The sequence below is a fragment of the Littorina saxatilis genome, linkage group LG1, assembly GCF_037325665.1.
Source record: "Littorina saxatilis isolate snail1 linkage group LG1, US_GU_Lsax_2.0, whole genome shotgun sequence".
In the NCBI taxonomy this organism is placed as follows: domain Eukaryota; kingdom Metazoa; phylum Mollusca; class Gastropoda; order Littorinimorpha; family Littorinidae; genus Littorina; species Littorina saxatilis.
Window position 1 is genome coordinate 90002934 of NC_090245.1, and position 21584 is coordinate 90024517.

Sequence of the window (21584 nt, forward strand, 5' to 3'; positions counted from 1 at the left end):
GGGCTTCGTCGAAGATTACTTGACCAAAATTTCAACCAATTTGGTTGAAAAATGAGGGCGTGACAGTGCCGCCTCAACTTTCACGAAAAGCCGGATATGACGTCATCAAAGACATTTATCAAAAAAATGAAAACAACGTTCGGGGATTTCATACCCAGGAACTCTCATGTCAAATTTCATAAAGATCGGTCCAGTAGTTTAGTCTGAATCGCTCTACACACACACACAGACACACACACACAGACACAGACACACACGCACGCACGCACGCACATACACCACGACCCTCGTCTCGATTCCCCCTCAACGTTAAAACATTTAGTCAAAACTTGACTAAATGGAAAAAGTGGTCCATATTAGGGGCCCTTCCCCTACACACACACACACACACACACACACACACACACACACACACACACACACACACACACACACACACACACATACACAATGTATACTGTCGTTTCAAATACTTTGCAACACATGTAACCCAAACAAAACATGTTTCCGTACCCCTTCTTTTATTAAATCCCAGCTTCGGCCCTTTAATGGTTTATGATCAACCAAATGTCTTGTGCAACAGTTTAAACTGGCTTCGCATGCGATTATTCACTGGTATAGTTAATACACTTTCAAGCTGTGCATGTTAATTGTCAGTTTTTGGCTCACGTAAGTGTAGCCTATGCGATCGTAACTTTGTCTGTCTGTCCGTGCGTGCGTGCGTGCGTGCGTTCGTCTGTGCGTGTGTATGTCTGTGGTAGAAACTCTAACATTTGAAGACGTCACATTACATTGACGTCACATTATGACGTAAGAGGGTTAGACGTCACGCGAAGGAAGTACTGAAAGTCTCGGTCATTATTATTTTGAGCGCGCTGAGACTAGTTGGCAGTCGTGTCCTTGAAAGTAGGCTACATGCACACAGACAGATCTAGATCTAGTGTCTCTTGCACAGTTTCACCTATAGATGCTCTTTCTGTGTGTGTGTGTGTGTGTGTGTGTGTGTGTGTGTGTGTGTGTGTGTGTGTGTGTGTGTGTGTGTGTGTGTGTGTGTGTGTGTGTGTGACGGAGTGATTGAGTTTGTGTTACTGTTTGTCGATTTCTTACGTGAGCCTTGATGGCTTCGCCTCTTGTTACAATATTAAACACAATTTCAAAATAGGTTTATGAGGAAATTTTTGCCCAAACTGACCTCTTTTAATTGGATTACTCTCAACCCCCTACTGAGCTGTAAATGTTTTCAGGTATAACACATACCTTGGTGTTATGTCAATTCTTTTGGCTTTTTAATCAGATATGATACAAATATGTCAATCTAGATCAGGCTCAGACTCAGAAAGACTTGTATTTTTAGGCAACATGACTGATGAGCGACTCAGTGACCTAGCGAGAGATGCGGTTCGCAGACTGCCCTGTGTAACGAGATTCTGTCGAAGTAATTCGATGCTAACCCTGCAGACTTGTTTTGCCACACTGATTAAAACACATTAATTTTTGTTGTTAGCCGTTTGTTTCCATGTGGATGTGTTATGTGCAATTAAACGGGTACGGACACACGTTTTACACATGGGTTACATGAGTTGCAAAGCATTTGAAACTGTATTACTGTATACAGTCAGTGGTGCCTGTGTTGAAAGGCGAATACCATTTGGACCAGCCATGGGAAGGGATGTAGCTCAGTCGCATGGGTGGGAGCCCAAAATTGTTCCAAGACTGAACTTTTTTTAAGGCCGGGGTCCAGGGGCCGCCAAGGCCCCGGCGGGGTCCAGGGGCAGCGCCCTGGTGGGGGGTCCAGGGGGGCGAAGGCCCCCGGCCGAAAACGAATTTTATGAATTTAAAAGGGTTTCTCTGGCCTCTCCTGAGTTTAATTCTGATAAATAAGAACCTTGTTGGAGATACAAAAAGTAACAAAAACTAAAAATTTTAGGGACCTGGCAAGCATTAGAAACAACAAAAAGTGCACTATCAGTCCATTTGGCATAACACAGTATGAGATGACTATCAATGAGGGCGCAAAAAAAAAAAAAAAAAAAAAAAAAAATTGTCAAAATTTCTCTGAGACGGAAATCCGTCTGAGACGGAGGAACTCCCACCCATGCAGTCGGTAGCGCGCTGCATGGATTTGTATCCAGTTGGCCGCTGTCAGCGTGAGTTCGTCCCCACGTTCGGCGAGAGATTTATTTCTCAGAGTCAACTTTGTGTGCAGACTCTCCTCGGTGTTCGACACCCCCGTCACGTGTGTACACGCAAGCACAAGACCAAGTACGCACGAAAAAGATCCTGTAATCCATGTCAGAGTTCGGTGGGTATGACGATCGAGCGCGAAATGAAGGGGGTAGGGGTGGGAAAATGCCTTTAGTTTCATTTTTTGGCCAGGGACTTGATATTCAAATTTTTCACATTTAATGTCGAATTATGCAGAGGCAATTTTCTACTTCTGTATTTGAAAAAAAAACCTGCAATGACGCTATGAAGAATTTAAAAAAAAGAAGGTATAAAACATACGAAAGTGCTTTGAACTGTATTTTCTTGTAGTATGTCCCAATAGGTATTCCCTTTCCAATCTCCTCACCACACAATTATTTACACATTTATTTAGAAGGTGGCTACTACATTCGTACTGTAGAATATTAGCCGTTATCGTAATGTAGCCATTTTTACAAAACCAGAAGACACCTTGGTTTTTAAAAAAAATTGTAAGTCCAAGGGACTGGAAAAGTTCTTTGCAGCTGTGTCATGTAGACAGAATATTCTTTCTCCCACAAATATATTAAAAACATCCAAGACGTTTTCGAGAAATAACTCTGTCAGGATTTTCAGCAGTCTGGTAGAGTAAGAGCCCACTATAAGCTTTTGAAAACGATGCAGAGCATGTTCCACGCTTCCGATCAGATTTATCCTGCGATCGGGACGAACAACTAACCTGTATATGTTATGCAGAGTGCGCTAAATATGATAGCCAACCATTCTCTTTTCAAATGATAAAACGCCTAACTAGCGGGCGTGTTTTCTTCGATGGCCTGTCTGATTCTATATAATAAATGCACCTGTGTTTTGCTCTTGATGCATTCTTCAGCATAAGAGTAATAACAATATCATTGATTTACTCCTTTGTGTATGTTGCATCCCTCGGCTCAAAGCGCATTCAGTGGCAACGTATAACACCTGTACAATATCAACACACGATTGAACGTTTTATCTGTAAATAAATAATACGTTTCCTGATACTTTTGGAGCTTGTTGTCTGAAATGTTGGTATTCCTATCTTTCAAGTGTTATTTTTCTAAAATCAAATAAATTTCATATTAGTTAGCAGAAGCAGCAATACTTCGTTCTTATTTTTTTGAGCTGCAAAGGTCGTGTGCGGATGCTCAGAATTGTTTGGGTGTGGACACACACACACACGCACACACCCACGCACTCTCTCTTTCTCTCTCTACCTCTATCTGTATCTCATTCTCTCTCCCTCTCTTTCTCTCTCTCTCGCAGTTGAATACAAAAGCATCAAGAAGGAAAGAGGGACACAAACACTGTTCATCCTGCAAGTGTTTTATTGAAACAGCAGTTTGAAGCATGCCATGACATCTGGCATCCAATCAAACAAAACAACTTGAAACCTCTCAGTGCAAGTGAGGTGATCTTCATGACGTAATTATAGCTGAGAACCAAGTGAAGTCACTAGGCAGCAACTTTGCAACATGTAGCGTAGGCCTTGACACCGACGGAACCTGTGGGCAGACTAGCACCAAGCCAGGCGAAGCAATACTGTATCTTTTTTTTCTTTAGCACTGCAATGGCAAATATTAAAATATTAAAGTGGAAAAAAACAAATACAGATAAGCAGGAGTAATAGAAATCTCCTTAATAAATAAATAAAGTAATACTGTGGGTTACCCCCCCCCTCCCACACACACACACACACACACAGTCATCGTCGATGTAGGCGCATGCTATCAATCATAAGTGCACACGGACACACACAATCCCTTTTCAGCCTCAGCTATTCCTTGTAGGCTAACCCGCCTACCCCACAACCCCCCCCCCCCCCCTTTACCCCATGTGCCGTCGCCAAAACCGCTTCGTGAATACTCATTGACACTTATCAAGTAGCATCACAGATGATTCACACATCGAATACTCACGAATAGTCATGGCGCCTGCCGGCTTGCCATCGGTAGCGAAGACGTTGCAGCCAGTCATGGTGTATCCGCTAGGGCAGGCGACTTTGCTTCTTTTCCCAGCGCCTAGTTTGGACGCTGATGAAGCCACTGACTTACATTCTAGAGTGGACGTGGCACTGCAGCAGGCGGCGAAAGAGTAGGCACCTAGAATGAAAGATGAAGCACGCCTAATTAAAGAGCATGGCTATTACCTAAAAACCTGCTTTTTGTTTTCTTTTGTGTTCTTGTTTTTCCTGATGAAGCTTCCATAAACGAAAATTCGTACCGTCTTGTCTCGTTCCTGTATCGGTGAGTACAGTATTCCTTTTTTTTATTATATTTTTTTTAACTTTGTTCATCTTACCACAGTCACTTCGTTGTTTAGAGACCTAAAAACCTGATCAGTAATGACAGTGAGTGAGTGAGTTTGAGAGAGAGAGAGAGAGCGCTCTCTGCGTATGACACGTATCGTGGGATATGTACGGTGTTCGAAGAAATACGTGTGTCAGTAAAATCCCCCCCTCCCCCCCATTACAAGCATCTTCTGCGCTCTGCTCTACGTATTTACCCCTGAAGAGACCTTCGATGTGCACGTTAACAATAGAGATTCCTTTTGCAAGTGTGAGTAGCTTCTCGCAGAAATCTTTCTTTTTTACTCTAACTGTGTATCCCTCTTGCCTTGAAAAATCTCTGAAAGCGGCTTACACCATCGCACATGCGACAGTAGAATACACAGTTTCTAGCTCGTTGATAACACCGGCTCTAGCACCAGAGACAGTAGAATACAGTTTTTCGTTGATAACACGCGGCTCTAGCACCAGAGACAGTAGAATACACTTTTTCGTTGATAACACGCGGCTCTAGCACCAGAGACAGTAGAATACAGTTTCTCGTTGATAACAGGCGGCTCTAGCACCAGAGACAGTAGAATACAGTTTTTCGTTGATAACACGCGGCTCTAGCACCAGAGACAGTAGAATACACTTTTTCGTTGATAACACGCGGCTCTAGCACCAGAGACAGTAGAATACACTTTTTCGTTGATAACATGCGGCTTACACCATAGCACCAGAGACAGTAGAATATACTTTTTCGTTGATAACATGCGGCTTACACCATAGCACCAGAGACAGTAGAATACACTTTTTCGTTGATAACACGCGGCTTACACCATAACACCAGAGAAGTAGAATACACTTTTTCGTTGATAACACGCGGCTTACACCATAGCACCAGAGACAGTAGAATACACTTTTTCGTTGATAACATGCGGCTTACACCATAGCACCAGAGACTGTAGAATACAGTTTTTCGTTGATAACATGCGGCTTACACCATAGCACCAGAGACAGTGGAATACAGTTTTTCGTTGATAACACGCGGCTTACACCATAGCACCAGAGACAGTATAATACATAGTTTCTCGTTGATAACACGCGGCTTACACCATAGCACCAGAAACAGTGGAATACACAGTCTCTGATAATACACTTACCTGATCTTTTAGCAGTGTCTGAGGAAGCTGGGGTTCCGGTCTGTGCCAGACAGCTGGTGACGTTATCATTGGGTTTCACGCCGTTTGAATCAGGGTTCGGCTGGTACACGGAGCAGCCTGAGGAAAACAAGGAACGTAAAGAACTGAACATGTGAACACTATGACAAAACAAGATAAGCAAATGCTGTATACGACTTACCTTCGTCATGTCCCATTAAACTCACTAAATTACAGAATCAAAAAAAAAAAAGGTAAGTTGTTGGAACGTATGTTATTGACAAAACAATACGTCACAATCACGTAGTTAACAAACGTTCCAACAACTTACCTTTCTTGCTTTTTGATTCTGAATTTTGGAGCGTTGGCAGTCTTTTTATATTTAGTCAAGTTTTGACTAAATATTTTAACATCGAGGGGAATCGAAACGAGGGTCGTGGTGTATGTGCGTGTGTGTGTGTGTCTGTGTGTCTGTGTGTCTGTGTGTGTGTGTGTGTAGAGCGATTCAGACTAAACTACTGGACCGATCTTTATGAAATTTGACATGAAAGTTCCTGGGTATGAAATCCCCATACGTTTTTTTCATTTTTTTGATAAATGTCTTTGATTACGTCATATCCGGCTTTTCGTGAAAGTTGAGGCGGCACTGTCACGCCCTCATTTTTCAACCAAATTGGTTCAAATTTTGGTCAAGTATTCTTCGACGAAGCCCGGGGTTCGGTATTGCATTTCAGCTTGGTGGCTTAAAAATTAATTAATGACTTTGGTCATTAAAAATCGGAAAATTGTAAAAAAAAATAAAAATTTATAAAACGATCCAAATTTACGTTTATCTTATTCTCCATCATTTGCTGATTCCAAAAACATATAAATATGTTATATTCGGATTAAAAACAAGCTCTGAAAATTAAATATATAAAAATTATTATCAAAATTAAATGGTCCAAATCAATTTAAAAACACTTTCATCTTATTCCTTGTCGGTTCCTGATTCCAAAAACATATAGATATGATATGTTTGGATTAAAAACACGCTCAGAAAGTTAAAACAAAGAGAGGTACAGAAAAGCGTGCTATCCTTCTTAGCGCAACTACTACCCCGCTCTTCTTGTCAATTTCACTGCCTTTGCCATGAGCGGTGGCCTGACGATGCTACGAGTAAAATGGCATTGCGTTCAGTTTCATTCTGTGAGTTCGACAGCTACTTGACTAAATATTGTATTTTCGCCTTACGCGACTTGTTGTTTTTGGATTCACTACTGAATTACAGACCCCGCTGTGACCCAAAAATGTGACGAAGGTCAACCAAACTGGGGTCATGTCGGGAGATCATACAATCCTACAAGTGTGCAATATTTCAAAGCTCTAGCTTCAAATACAATTCGGATAAAATGAACGTTAAGTTTTTTTTTGTCTACCGACTGGGCAGACGACTGCTCATTCCTCAGACTCTCCTGATCACTCCTGAGACTCTCCTGATCACTCCTGATAACTCTTCTGAACACTCAGTTGAGTACACAAGATTCACCGTTGGGAGGTGCACAGAGAATGAATGCAATAATTACAATCAACATTGATTTTTAAAAAAACCCACTACACCTTGTCATCGGAAACTAAAAGTTATTTGGTTTTGGCCTTGTTTTGTAAATGAAAAACAAGTCGCGTAAGGCGAAAATACAATATTTAGTCAAGTAGCTGTCGAACTCACAGAATGAAACTGAACGCAATGCCATTTTTCAGCAAGACCGTATACTCGTAGCATCGTCAGTCCACCGCTCATGGCAAAGGCAGTGAAATTGACAAGAAGAGCGGGGTAGTAGTTGCGCTAAGAAGGATAGCACGCTTTTCTGTACCTCTCTTTGTTTTAACTTTCTGAGCGTGTTTTTAATCCAAACATATCATATCTATATGTTTTTTGGAATCAGGAACCGACAAGGAATAAAATGAAAGTGTTTTTAAATTGATTTGGACAATTTAATTTTGATAATAATTTTTATATATTTAATTTTCAGAGCTTGTTTTTAATCCGAATATAACATATTTATATGTTTTTGGAATCAGCAAATGATGGAAAATAAGATAAACGTAAATTTGGATCGTTTTATAAATTTTTATTGTTTTTTACAATTTTCAGATTTTTAATGACCAAAGTCATTAATTAATTTTTAAGCCACCAAGCTGAAATGCAATACCGAACCCCGGGCTTCGTCGAAGAATACTTGACCAAAATTTGAACCAATTTGGTTGAAAAATGAGGGCGTGACAGTGCCGCCTCAACTTTCACGAAAAGCCGGATATGACGTCATCAAAGACATTTATCAAAAAAATGAAAAAAACGTTCGGGGATTTCATACCCAGGAACTCTCATGTCAAATTTCATAAAGATCGGTCCAGTAGTTTAGTCTGAATCGCTCTACACACACACACACACACACACACACACACACACACACACACACACGCACGCACACACACACGCACGCACGCACATACACCACGACCCTCGTTTCGATTCCCCCTCGATGTTAAAATATTTAGTCAAAACTTGACTAAATATAAAAACACAAACAAAACAAGTCGCGTAAGGCGAAAATACAATATTTAGTCAAGTAGCTGTCGAACTCACAGAATGAAACTGAACGCAATGCCATTTTTCAGCAAGACCGTATACTCGTAGCATCGTCAGTCCACCGCTCATGGCAAAGGCAGTGAAATTGACAAGAAGAGCGGGGTAGTAGTTGCGCTAAGAAGGATAGCACGCTTTTCTGTACCTCTCTTTGTTTTAACTTTCTGAGCGTGTTTTTAATCCAAACATATCATATCTATACGTTTTTGGAATCAGGAACCGACAAGGAATAAGATGAAAGTGTTTTTAAATTGATTTGGACAATTTAATTTTGATAATAATTTTTATATATTTAATTTTCAGAGCTTGTTTTTAATCCAAATATAACATATTTATATGTTTTTGGAATCAGCAAATAATGGAGAATAAGATGAACGTAAATTTAGATCGTTTTATAAATTTTTATTTTTTTTTACAATTTTCAGATTTTTAATGACCAAAGTCATTAATTAATTTTTAAGCCACCAAGCTGAAATGCAATACCGAAGTCCGGGCTTCGTCGAAGATTACTTGACTAAAATTTCAACCAATTTGGTTGAAAAATGAGGGCGTGACAGTGCCGCCTCAACTTTCACGAAAAGCCGGATATGACGTCATCAAAGACATTTATCAAAAAAATGAAAAAAACGTTCGGGGATTTCATACCCAGGAACTCTCATGTCAAATTTCATAAAGATCGGTCCAGTAGTTTAGTCTGAATCGCTCTACACACACACACACAGACAGACACACACACACACGCACATACACCACGACCCTCGTTTCGATTCCCCCTCGATGTTAAAATATTTAGTCAAAACTTGACTAAATATAAAAACGATATTGTCAGTAACGACAATAGCTTAGAACATTTGACAAGGAACATTTTTCTGCGGGCGTTTGGATGAATTGTAGACAGGCCGAGTTAGATCTACTTTTGTGTGTGTGTGTGGGCTTTGCACATTTCGGGAGTATTGATGGTTTAATCGCCGACCATGCATTTTACGATTTGATTACCCTCTGCACCGTTTTATCGATTAGCAATTAACAGTATGAGTTACAGTTATGCTAAATGTACCCGTGAGCATACAGTTTCACTTTAGTATTCAGTTAATTATTGGTACCAAAAAACCCACAACATGCTCCCCAAAAATGAGCGACCCCCAAGCAACTGAGTGACGTCCCCTGATGTCGAACGACTCAAAGCCGTTGATTCCCTCATTCGCAAACAATAAAGTTTGCAGGTTATTTCTCGCAATGTACCTGCATTCATCTGTGAGGTTGGTGCTATGTCATTCAGATGGTAAGAATGTTTTGAAGCCTTCGCGTGTTCTCTTTACATCGCAGTTGTCTTGAAATATGCGAAAACCGTTCATTTCAAAAGTACTGAACTGACGCTGCATGTCGCCTGCTAACAGTAGGACAGTCTATCGAATCAGTCGATTTCCAAATGCTGTATGGTCGAGATTGAAATCTGTCAGAAAAAAAAACTACTGCTTTCATGCCACGGAAAATTTTAAGGTCAAGCAGTTAGTCCACTCTAACAGTTTTAAGTGCATTGCCATTAGCCAATCAACTGTTTCACATCAGTCATGTGACACCAGTACTTACTGACAATTGCTGTTGATACTTCTCTAGCTATACATGTGTTCAGTCTTGGCTGTTGTTGTTGTTGATAATTTTCAATGGAACAAGCGTCTTCCTTCTTCCATTTTACCGTTTATTTCCCAATTAGGAGGCATTTTCTCTTCTCCTGTTATGTTCTTTCGCCTCCCCCCCCCCCCCCCCATCCCCCGAACCCGCTATTCTGTGTATGTCACTAAGTGTCCTTTACTTCTTTCTTTCACTTCGGAACACTGATTTGCACTGTTTCTCACCAAGAGCAAGCTGGTTGCTGGAACATCTGGCCTCGGACACGGCGCCCTTGAAGACCAGGGAGGGTCCGGCCTTCTTGTAGTCACACTTGAGTCCCTTCACCTTGCAGCACCGAGCTTGGGCCCTCACTCCTGTAAACGTGTGTATTAATGGGAAACATGAAATCGGTACCACAAGCAACTCTGACAGTCATTCTTTATGCTGATTTTACGCTCTCAAGTAATAAGGGACATGATAATTTGAGTTAGTAACTTTCGTTATTAAGTCACCATGTTAGTAACGTGAGTGAGGAAAAGAATACTACAGACAAAATATCGTTATGATGGATGGTGAAAATCGTAGTATATACATAAAAGAATGGGGAAACAAATTTCATTCCACTGAATTTTGTTGAAAGGTGAGAAGGAATAATGTCACAAAAACGGGTACACATGCAACTTGATTTCATTTCTTCGTACGAGAACGTCGGGTTAAATCATTTATCCTGTAGATTTTCTTCAGATTTAATAGGTGCTCATTTGCATATAGACTGTATAGCTTTTGGGACAATTAGACATATTGTTTTGGTCTGTGAACACCTGTAATTGCACTTATTGGAAAGAAACGATATGAACCAAGTCTTAAATGCGTTAGTCATCCATTCGGCGTATTAATTTATTTTGCCGACATTGAATGGCAGTATTCAGACACATAGTCTTAATTCTGAAAGTTCAATTCTTCAAATAATTCTCCCCACTCTTCTTTCCCAACCAACCAACCAACCTAAACCGACTTCAACACCCAGCCAACCAACTATTGTCAATGCTTGAACACAGTCACGAGCAAAATTCTTCATTAACGCAGATCTTGCAAACACCAGACAAATATCACAACTTAAACAAGAAAGCCATGAATACGACAACGGTTAAGTGATGTTATGGCATATTTCAGAATTAGCCCAGTGGAAGTGAATTTAAGTCACACAGTGAAAAAGAGTGGACATTTTGAGATTCATTCAGAGTGATGATGAACTTTAAACGGGGCTAATTTGGGATGTCGCCAATGCAGCTATGCAAAACCATACAGACCAGCGATAGAAGACAGCCCGTTTTAAAAAAAAAATTTTTTAATACATTTTATTTCTTTTATATACACATAAACACAACATAACATACAGCATACACAGAGTTTATTAACATAAGGTATGGCTGTCTTAGCGCATACACACGCACATACCTAGACAAGACACAGACATAGACAGTAGGGTGGCCGGGTTGTTGAAAAGACAGGAGACATGGAAGGGGGTGGGGGGGGGGTTTAACTGAGGTTGGGGGAGGGGAGGGGGGGGGGTGGTAACTGAGGTTGGGAAAGGGGAGGGGGGGTAAGTGGGGACGGTGGTCACACTTTAGCCTCCAAGTATACATTGGGTTTAATTATCAGCATACTGTATAACATGTTATGAATAAATGGGTCAGGGGGTATCACATTCAAAAATGTTCATACGAAATCAATCAATACAATTATCCTATGGCATCAATGAAAAAAGTGTCTATATAAACACCAATCCTTTGCAAATTTACCATAATAATTATTTACACTAGCATTATACTTTTCGATCAAAAACCTTTGTTTAACAATTTTCACAAAAACATTTAGTGTTGGGACTGTCTTATTTAATTTGGCTCCAAATATACTTTGTTTGGCAAGGAGAATAAACAAATCAAAAACAGCATCCGTATGAAAGTTGTCTAAATACCCTAAAATGACAAGCTCTTTTGACAAATTCAAATTACTGCAATGTGTGAAATTTAGGCATAACCATTCTGTGAAATCAGACCAAAAAAGCTTAACTCTTGTGCACTCCCAAAACAAATGTTCTAAGGTTTCCTCTTCCTGTGTACAAAAGCTACATAGTGATGTGTCAGAAATTTTCATCAAAAATAACAGGCGTTGAGTGGGAAAAATTCTATGTAGTATTCTATATTGGAACCACCTCAGGTATGTGTCTTGTGTAGTTCGCCTTATTGTCAAAAACACCTTTCTAACATTTACATCAAAATTCAATAAATTAGACCATTTTTCCATGCACTGTAGATTGCCATCATTTTTCACAAGATGGGTATATATATGTTTTACTCCACCTTTAGCTATTTGTTTCCATACAACATCATCACCAATATGAAAAACATTGTTTAAAACTGCATCCAACTTTAATCTTTTATGATAATTCTTAACTGAGCGCATAACGCCCTCGAAAAAAACAAAATTCAGTTGTAAATTTGGATGTTTCAATTTAAAATCGTTATATGACAAAAACCCATCGGCTCTCATCAAGTGACCGACTGTAATAATGCCGTTTTCCATCCAATTCCTGTTAAAAATAACTTTTTTATCTATGCAAATATGTACATTATAATACAGACGCTCTGAAGCAAAATCACTCAAGGAGATGGGGACACATTTGCATGCAAAATGCTTATAATGTTTGAAAACATCTCTCCAGAAAGGATTCTGAACTCTTTGCATCAATATGTTTCCAAACTCACCTCCTCTCTTGTGAATGTTATGTACAAGTGGACACAGAGCTTGTAGAAGTTTAGTTACTTTTCCTTCACTACAAAGGACTCGCTGTAACCATGATATCTTCAGAGCTGACAAAAAGCATTTCAAATCCACCATTTTAAGCCCCCCCTCTTCAAACGACTGATATGCTGTTGTTCTCTTTATTCTATCTTTCTTACCATCCCATAGAAATGAAAAAATAACCTATTCAAATCAAACAAAAACTTATCATCAGGGTCTGGTAAACTCATAAACAGATGAGTTAACTTAGACAGCGCCAAACTCTTAATAACTGTTATTTTTCCAAAGGGGGTTACATTTCTTCTGGACCAGGACCTGAACAAATTCTCAATTTCTACCAATTTATGTTCATAATTAAGGGGTATAATGTCATCTAAGTTGACTGAAAAAACAATGCCAAGAACTTTAAATATTACAGGGTTCCAACTGAGCATAAGTTCCGGCATAAATTTAATATTACAATTTTTATGTGAGCCTATCCAGACTGCCGTGGTTTTCTCATAATTCATTTTCAGACCGGATATAGAGGCAAATTGCTTCAAAACGTTCATACATGCACAAAAAGATTGTTTTGAACCATCCAGAAACAGGGCGGTATCATCTGCAAACTGGGATATTAATATTTCATCATCTGCCACCTTTATACCTTTTATCTCTGTACTCTGGCGGATCATAATGGACAGAAATTCGGCACATATTAGATATAAATAAGGTGACAATGGATCTCCTTGTCTGGTACCTCTTTGTCCAGTGTGATGATGAGCTTTAAACGGGGCTAATTCGGGAAAACGCCAATGCAGCTATGCAAACCCATACAGACCAGCGATAGAAGACTGCCCGTTTTTGGCTGTACACTGCATCTTCCCTTCTGCGTTAAGCTCCATCTCCTCCCCTTTGCGAGTCGATTTCTTCTTCTGCACAGTTCATAAACAGACACAAGTCGCGTTAGGCGAACATACAATATTTAGTCAAGTAGCTGTCGAACTCACAGAATGAAACTGAACGCAACGCAACGCAGCAAGACCGTATACGAGTAGCATCGTCACTCCACCGCCCGTGGCAAAGGCAGTGCCCGTGGAATTGACAAGAAGAGCGGGGTATTCGTTGCGCTGAGAAGGATAGCACGCTTTTCTGTACCTCTCTTCGTTTTAACTTTCTGAGCGTGTTTTTAATCCAAACATATCATATCTATATATTTTTGGAATCAGGAACCGACAAGGAATAAGATGAAAGTGTTTTTAAATTGATTTCGAAAAAAAAATTTTGATAATAATTTTTATATATTTAATTTTCAGAGCTTGTTTTTAATCCGAATATAACATATTTATATGTTTTTGGAATCAGCAAATAATGGAGAATAAGATAAACGTAAATTTGGATCGTTTTATAAATTTTTATTTTTTTTTACAATTTTCAGATTTTTAATGACCAAAGTCATTAATTAATTTTTAAGCCACCAAGCTGAAATGCAATACCGAAGTCCGGGCTTCGTCGAAGATTACTTGACCAAAATTTCAACCAATTTGGTTGAAAAATGAGGGCGTGACAGTGCCGCCTCAACTTTCACGAAAAGCCGGATATGACGTCATCAAAGACATTTATCAAAAAAATGAAAACAACGTTCGGGGATTTCATACCCAGGAACTCTCATGTCAAATTTCATAAAGATCGGTCCAGTAGTTTAGTCTGAATCGCTCTACACACACACACACACACACGCACACACGCACGCACACACGCACATACACCACGACCCTCGTTTTGATTCCCCCTCGATGTTAAAATATTTAGTCAAAACTTGACTAAATATAAAAAGATGCAGACAACATACGCAGACACAAAGGTAGATTCGCAGACTATCTGTACCTGTCTGTCCACCACCTACAAAAAAGTCGCCGAAAAAAAGCTGGAAAAAGAAACACAACAAAATCACATAGCACAAAAAGTGAAACTGATTCAACTACTCAAAAGGGACACGAGCTTGATAAATAATGACAAATGCATTTATAATCGAACTTCTGCAAGTCCAGAATTCGATCAATATTAGTCAACAGTAGGCACAGGGCGAGGGATGGGAGAGGGGGGGGAGGGATAAAACAAAACCCCATGAAACATTAAACAGCTAACGAAAAGGTTATTTTAACAGATATATTTACAACAACAAAACTTACACTCGGTTCCGGTCCGGTTTAGCCACAGTCATCACTTCAACTCTAGCTATCATACAAACGAAGACATGCAATTCTACTGACCACTGCTTGCCAACTCTAAAGATGATTATAAATTACCCTAATCTGAATATTTCCGACAAAACAGGACATAATATTAAAATCTCTGTACTTGAATTAAAAACATTCCACGAACCAGAAAGAGTGTCGAGCGCAAAGGACGAAGCTTTACCAAGTCTGTGAGACATGTTCACTTTACTTGAACAAAGACTTGGATAGTCAAAAAGGAGAAGCCAAAAATATGTAGCGTTTTGCTCTTCCTAGTAGTTATTTTGTTGTTGTTGATCTTGTTGTGTTCACAGGTGAAATTCTTACAATTTGACGTTGTGTCGAGTGCATATGCTCTGTTTTTCGACCGCGAGGGGGCAACAGTGTTTATGCGCGAAAGAGATGCATGAGGAAAGGGTTAGTCTGCTATCGCCAGAAAACAACTGCATCAAAGCAAAAACTTGCATTAAAGGCACAGTAAGCCTCCCGTAAACCATCACAGATACTGTCAGGCTTTTACACACAGTACAAACACCCTTCCATTTGAACGCTCACCAAACGGGAACATCCTAGGTGCCCTACGTAAAGAGTGAGCAATTTTCAAAGAATTAATTTTGCGGATTGTGTCAGAGACAATCGGACCGTGGTGCGTTTTGGCGCTAGACCTAACTTTTAAAATCTAAATAATAAATTGACAGCTTGTTACACAAACATTCTTAAATCATAAAAGAATTCTTTTTTCACCAAGACAAGATCAGTACAATTCGAAGTTTTGAAAGTTTGAAAAAAGAAAAGCCCGGAAGCAGGGTCACGCAAGGTCGTGGTTCTCGTAGCAGACGACGGTTTATGTCTATCGCCAGTTCCTCTGAACAGTCAAAAGCCATCGCTAGAGTTCTTGTGAACCACAGCCGTTTGTTTTGTGCATAGTCAGAGGTACGTGCTATTGCAGATAAGCTCACAGCGAGTCGCATTCAAATTACTAACTGACGACTACATTGTGAAAAAGGGAAACTTGATCACACGGGTTCACGATGGCTCAGGGGTAAGATAAACCACGCAAAAATAAATTCTTTGAAAATTGCTCGCTCTTTACGGAGGGCACCAAGGATGTTCTCAAGCGGTGAGTGTTTAAATGAAAGGGTGTTTGTACTGTGTGTAAAAACCTGTCAGTATCTGTGATGGTTTACGGGAGGCTTACTGTGCCTTTAACGTTCAAGTTTATAACCCCATATCTAGGTCAGAATAGCTATTAACGCTATCGTGTATTCAGCGTAGCGGTGGAGTCCAATATTTTGACACGAACAAGTATAATACGTCTCGTCTTCGACTCGAACCAGCATAATATCAACCAAACTAGGGTCATTGTCGGTAAATTATCAAACCCTTGAAGTTTCAAAGCTCTAGCTTCAAAAACTCCTCAGGTAACGTCAATGTTAAGTTATTATGAGTCGAACATGACCCCTGTGACCCCAACACTTGACGAGGGTCAATCAAACTTAGGTCAAGTCGGGAGATTATTAAACCCTAGAAGTGTGCTAAGTCGGACGGACGGAAACGGATCGATACTAAGACTCACCCATTACTCGGGTGAGTCAAAAACAGTGAGAAAATAATGATATTGTCAACTTTCATGAAAAGAAGACTATTTGTTGTATCTTTTTGAAAGCTCGAGGGCTAGTTAAAGGTTATTTTCAGCAGGCTTATTAATGAATTACTGAAACCATCCTAACTCTTTTCTTCTATTTGATGAAGTTAGTCCATACAAGGAGGGGACATACACATACTTTGAGGTTTTTGTTTGCGCTAGAAGCTCGGGGCCAACACTGCCAAAAAAACAACAAATACAGTCTTAGCTGTCACATATAGCAATTTTTGTGTAATAACAGCTTTGTCTGTAGACAGAAACTTAAGCGTCAAATTTAGAGTGAACGCTGCCAAAAGTGTTAACAAAACTTGACTAAATATAAAAAGAGGAAACGCCTTCCAGTCTTATAGTTTGCGCATCCGCATGTGCAAGTTATCCAGAGAGGGTAAATGCAGCGAATGAAATTATTTTGAGCGATCTAGAATCGTTAGTTTGTCAGAACAGGAGGTGGTCCATATTAGGAACCGGTCCATGTTGTGGGGCCTTCCCCTATGTGTGTGTGCGTGTGGCACAGTGTGTGTGTGTGAGTGTGTGCGCGCGCGCACGTGTGTGTGTGTGTGTGTGTGTGTGTGTGTATGATTGTGTGTGCGCGCGTGTGTGTGTATGTGTGTGTGTGTATGCCTGCGTGTATGCCTGTATGTATGGCTGTGTGTGTGTATGCCTGTGTTTGTGTGTGTGTATGCCTGTGTGTATGCCCGTCTGTGTGTGTGTCTTTGTGTGTGTGTGTGTGTGTGTGCCTGTGTGTGTGTATGTGCCTGTGTGTGTGTGTGTGTGTGTGTGTGTGTGTGTGTGTGTGTGCAGGGGTGGATCCAGGGGGAGTTTCCGGGGTTTCCAGAAACCCCCACTAGCCTAAATAAAAGAAAGAAATTTTTTTTTTGAAAATAAAAACTGATGGCTCAGATTGCACCAGATTGCTCCATTTTCCTTGATTTTTACAACATTTTTCGGGGGGTCATGCCCCCGGACCCCCGTACGTGCCGGCCTTTGTCTTCTATGTGACGGTTTCGGAAAGTAGTTGGTAATTTGTTGGCTGAGGTTGCACCAGATCAGTCATTTGTCCATGTTTTTTCTCCAAAATGTTCTTCTTTAATTCATTTTTTGGAAGGTGTATTAAGGGAAGTTCCTTGGCTCAGATTGCTCCATTGTCCTTGTTTTTATCAACATTTTCCGAGGGGGGGGGGGGGGGGAGAGGGACATGCCCGCGGACCCCCCTAGAAAGGTTCGAACGCTTCGCGCTATCAACTAAACGCTTCGCGTCGTCGAATTGTCCCAAAAATAAATTTGGAACCCCCCCCCCCCTTAAAAATGATGTGATCCGTCCCTGCTTTGTGTGTGTATCTGTGTGTGCCTGTGTGTGTGTGATGTATATCGCTATGAGCTCTCATGATAAGGGGTGATTAATAAGTCTTCATTCTTCTTCTTTATGAACAAGGTTTCACTCAACGCACCGAGTGGACACTGCTGCAAGACGTCATCACTTCGTCTGTTCCACACGTCACAGATGTTGCGTCATCCTCAGCTGTGCCGGAGAGCCCTGACGTCTCTGTACGACACGTCAGAGTATCGTTAAGGGATGACGTATTTGCGCTGGCTACGGTCTTCTCTTCACGGTGACTGATACATTCTTTGACAAAGTCTTCTTCCTGGGTCAGGTCGATCTTCGCTGAAGAAGAGAAACAAAGTTAAGTAGACTGCTTAATAGACGATTTTCGAAAATATATCTATATATGTTCCACGCTTCTCATCGGCTGTATCCTGCGATCGGGACAAACAACTAACTCCGATGTGGATGCAATGCAGCGCGCGCGCGCAAATTTTGATATCATTTTCTTTCGAAAATCAGCGTTCAACGAGTTCAGACTTTGTTGCAGAAATGATTGCTGGCACGTAGGCACAACGCGTTTTGAGCATGGTTTTCATCGAGGTCACGTGGGTTAGGCTTGAGGTCTCGTGAGTTTTGGAGAATACACATGCTCAGCGAACACTTCCAGTGATCAGCAAGCTATCGGTGGCGATTCGTGGCTCCGATGATTATATTTTCGGATGTTGCATAGAATACACATCAGAGTTAGCTGTTCGTCCCGATCGCAGGATACAGCCGATCGGAAGTGTGGAACATGCTCCGGATGCTGTGAAAATGTTTGTCCGAGGTAAAGGGGCTCTTACTCTACCAGGCCGCTGAAAATCCTGACAAAGTTATTTTCGAAAAAATGTTTATTACAGGATGAACTTCTTGCGTTTTGGAAGTTTTTGTATTTTTCGATATATTGCAAGGCAAGGCAAAGAATGTATTTCAGGAAGCCCCATGGGACTGATGAACACTAGCACAAACAAACAGACAGAAGGACACACACTTACACAAGCACACACGATTGATATCGCATCCATAAGCACGACAAATGTACGGTATATTGGGCGGACTGATGGGAATGGTGGCGCTGGGATGGGATTTAAACATGATCAGCAGGTAAATAAACACTGTCTGCACTTACTTGTACTTGTAGTGACTGCAATGTCCACGCTAGCATCGTCATCTCCCAGGGTGAAATTTTCCTTCTGAACCGGGACGCTGTCGACCTTGACAATGACCTCGTAGTCACCCTTAAAGCCCCGCATGGACAAGGTGGAGGTAGAGTCGGACATTTTGAAGGTCTGATTGGTCGTCCACTCTTTCTTCGTCAGGCAAGCCCACCTTTCTCCGGACTCCACAATCTGGGCGGAACATTTGAAGGCAAATGAAGCATAATATATGCTATTTGAGCAGATCATAATCATACGCACGATACAGACAATACGGGAGGATATGTTAATGCCACTGGCATTGAAAGAAGGACTAATGCAATTATAATTTATATTCACCTAACTTTTGCGGAGAATCTCAAACAAACCTGCTAGAGCCAATCCTACAATAAGGATCAATCAGCGATCCGCTTTATAATAATTGTGTCGACTCCAGTTCCACAACATGGTAACATGAAGCACAGTACAGCAACCGTTTACGACGAGTTTGTTGGAATGAGGCCCGACGCCAGCTCAGGGTCTGGATAAGTCAAAGAATAATTCCAGAGTGTTCTGACATTGTACAAACACACAACTCATGTCATGCACTATATCACAATGTTCATCATCAAATTAAATAAGTTTACCGTCAGATCGTTTGAGTTGGGACCCAACACAAACTCATGGTCTGGATCCCTCATGGAACCATTCCAGAATCCCCACATAATCACACCCTTCAGAGCCTTATGGCCGAAGAAGGCCCGAATGGCGTCCTCTAGCCAATCAGCTCGTACGGCCTTGTCGGGCCAGCCAATGTCAAACTCTGTCATCATCAGGTCCAGGCCTGTCTGAGCAAGGCGGTCGAGTCTTTTCTGCAATGTTTTGTTAGAGAGATTAAGTGTTGATGATTGTTGTGGTGTATTGTGGTTTGGGTTGGTGGAGTGTGTGTGCGTGGGGTTGCCGATGAAGGTGGATTGGGTTGGGGTGGGGATGAGATGTGTGTGTGTGTGTGTGTGTGTGTGTGTGTGTGTGTGTGTGTGTGTGTGTGTGTGTGTGTGTGTGTGTACGTGTGTGTGCGCGCGCGTGTTATCTTTGTTTTGTTGAACAATTTACAAATCAAGGAATGATCGATGGAACAGTCAAAACAGACAAACTCACACACACACACACTCACGCACGCACACACACACACGCACGCACGCTGGTACACACACACTCACACACTTGTATGCATACATACGGAAAGGTAGACAAACCACTTACCCACATAGCTGTGGGATCTGGTTTGACGAAGTCCTTGGTGTGACCTTGAATGCCCAGACCCTCCAGAGGTACTCCTTCATTAAGGTACTCCATGGCCAGTTCATAATAATCCTGCAAAAATTAAGTTTTGTAACTGATGTCTTTTGCCGTTCGACGTTTTAGCATATTCATTTTAATCCTGACGGACGCTTTAATATATTCTATTTCAAAGGGGATTATCAAACAAGCACACACAAACACCACACAACCCCCCCCCCCCCACCACCACCAAACAACAACAAACAAGTCGGGTTTAGCACAATTGATATTAGTCAATCTGTCGAACTCACAGAATGAAAGTGAATGCACTGCATTTTTTTCACCAAGACGATAGCTTTGCCGACACTGCCCCGCTGATCGCTTGAAGTGACAGGCCAGTATAGCACAGTAGTGCTTGCAATTAACAGTTTCCTTTATTCTGTTTTATTTTCTGAGCTTGTTTTTAATCCAAACATAACATATCTATATGTTTTTGGATTCAGAAAATTATAAAGAATAAGATAAAACCACTTTTGATTTTTAATTAGAACTTTGAGATTTAAAATGGCCAAACTAATTCCTTAATTTTTCAGCTGCAAATTTGAAATGGAATCATATAGTCCGGGCTTCGTTGAAGATTGCTTGAAAATGTTTTCAATCAATTTGATCGAAAAATGAAGGCCTCAACTTTCACTAAAAAGCTGGATATGACTTCAAAAATATTTGTCAAAAAAATAAAAAAATAAACAGTTGGTCTGGGAATATCATTCGGAAAAATGTGTATGTAAAGTTTGGAATTCATGACGACCTTTCGTATAGTTTTTTGGGAATCACTCCACACAGACACCGCTATTTTCGTATCGATTCCCAGTCTATGTTAAAACTTGACAAAATGTTGTTGGGTTATTCTCCAGAGCTGTGTATTATTTTGTGACATGCATTTCCAGTCCTTTAAATGATTACAACGTATATTAAATGGCAACTAAAATGTAGTCTCTTTATTTTGTTCAGTAATACTCCAGTTAGATAATGATACGGACATGGTACACAAAACATAGCATCTTTTTTTTTCTTTTTCTTTTTAATTGTTAGTATTTAAATTCAAATCCATGTCACAACCTTTGGTTTCCATGTTAAGAAAGTGATGCACTTTAAACCCCTTGTAATTTACTGAACGCAGACAAACAAAACGTGGAATTATTTCCTATTCTTTCTCTGTAGGCCAAGGATACATATATATGGAACTAGT

The 21584-nt window shown here is 40.6% G+C and overlaps 1 protein-coding gene across 2 annotated transcripts in view; it reads right to left on the reverse strand.

The window, feature by feature from the left end:
* Positions 1 to 3533: 3533 nt before the first annotated feature.
* The window catches only part of LOC138983624 (uncharacterized), a 63237-nt gene continuing 45186 nt past the window's right edge, over positions 3534 to 21584 (reverse strand). For both annotated transcript variants that reach the window (XM_070356907.1, XM_070356914.1), the window contains exons 11-19: positions 20318 to 20428; positions 19702 to 19926; positions 19048 to 19267; positions 18004 to 18218; positions 13515 to 13608; positions 10135 to 10263; positions 5656 to 5772; positions 4143 to 4325; positions 3534 to 3788 (exon numbers count right to left, since the gene is read on the reverse strand). In XM_070356907.1, coding sequence (XP_070213008.1) covers positions 3679 to 3788; positions 4143 to 4325; positions 5656 to 5772; positions 10135 to 10263; positions 13515 to 13608; positions 18004 to 18218; positions 19048 to 19267; positions 19702 to 19926; positions 20318 to 20428 — 1404 coding nt within the window. In that variant the 3' untranslated portion in view covers positions 3534 to 3678. The remainder of the gene's footprint in view (positions 3789 to 4142; positions 4326 to 5655; positions 5773 to 10134; positions 10264 to 13514; positions 13609 to 18003; positions 18219 to 19047; positions 19268 to 19701; positions 19927 to 20317; positions 20429 to 21584) is intronic.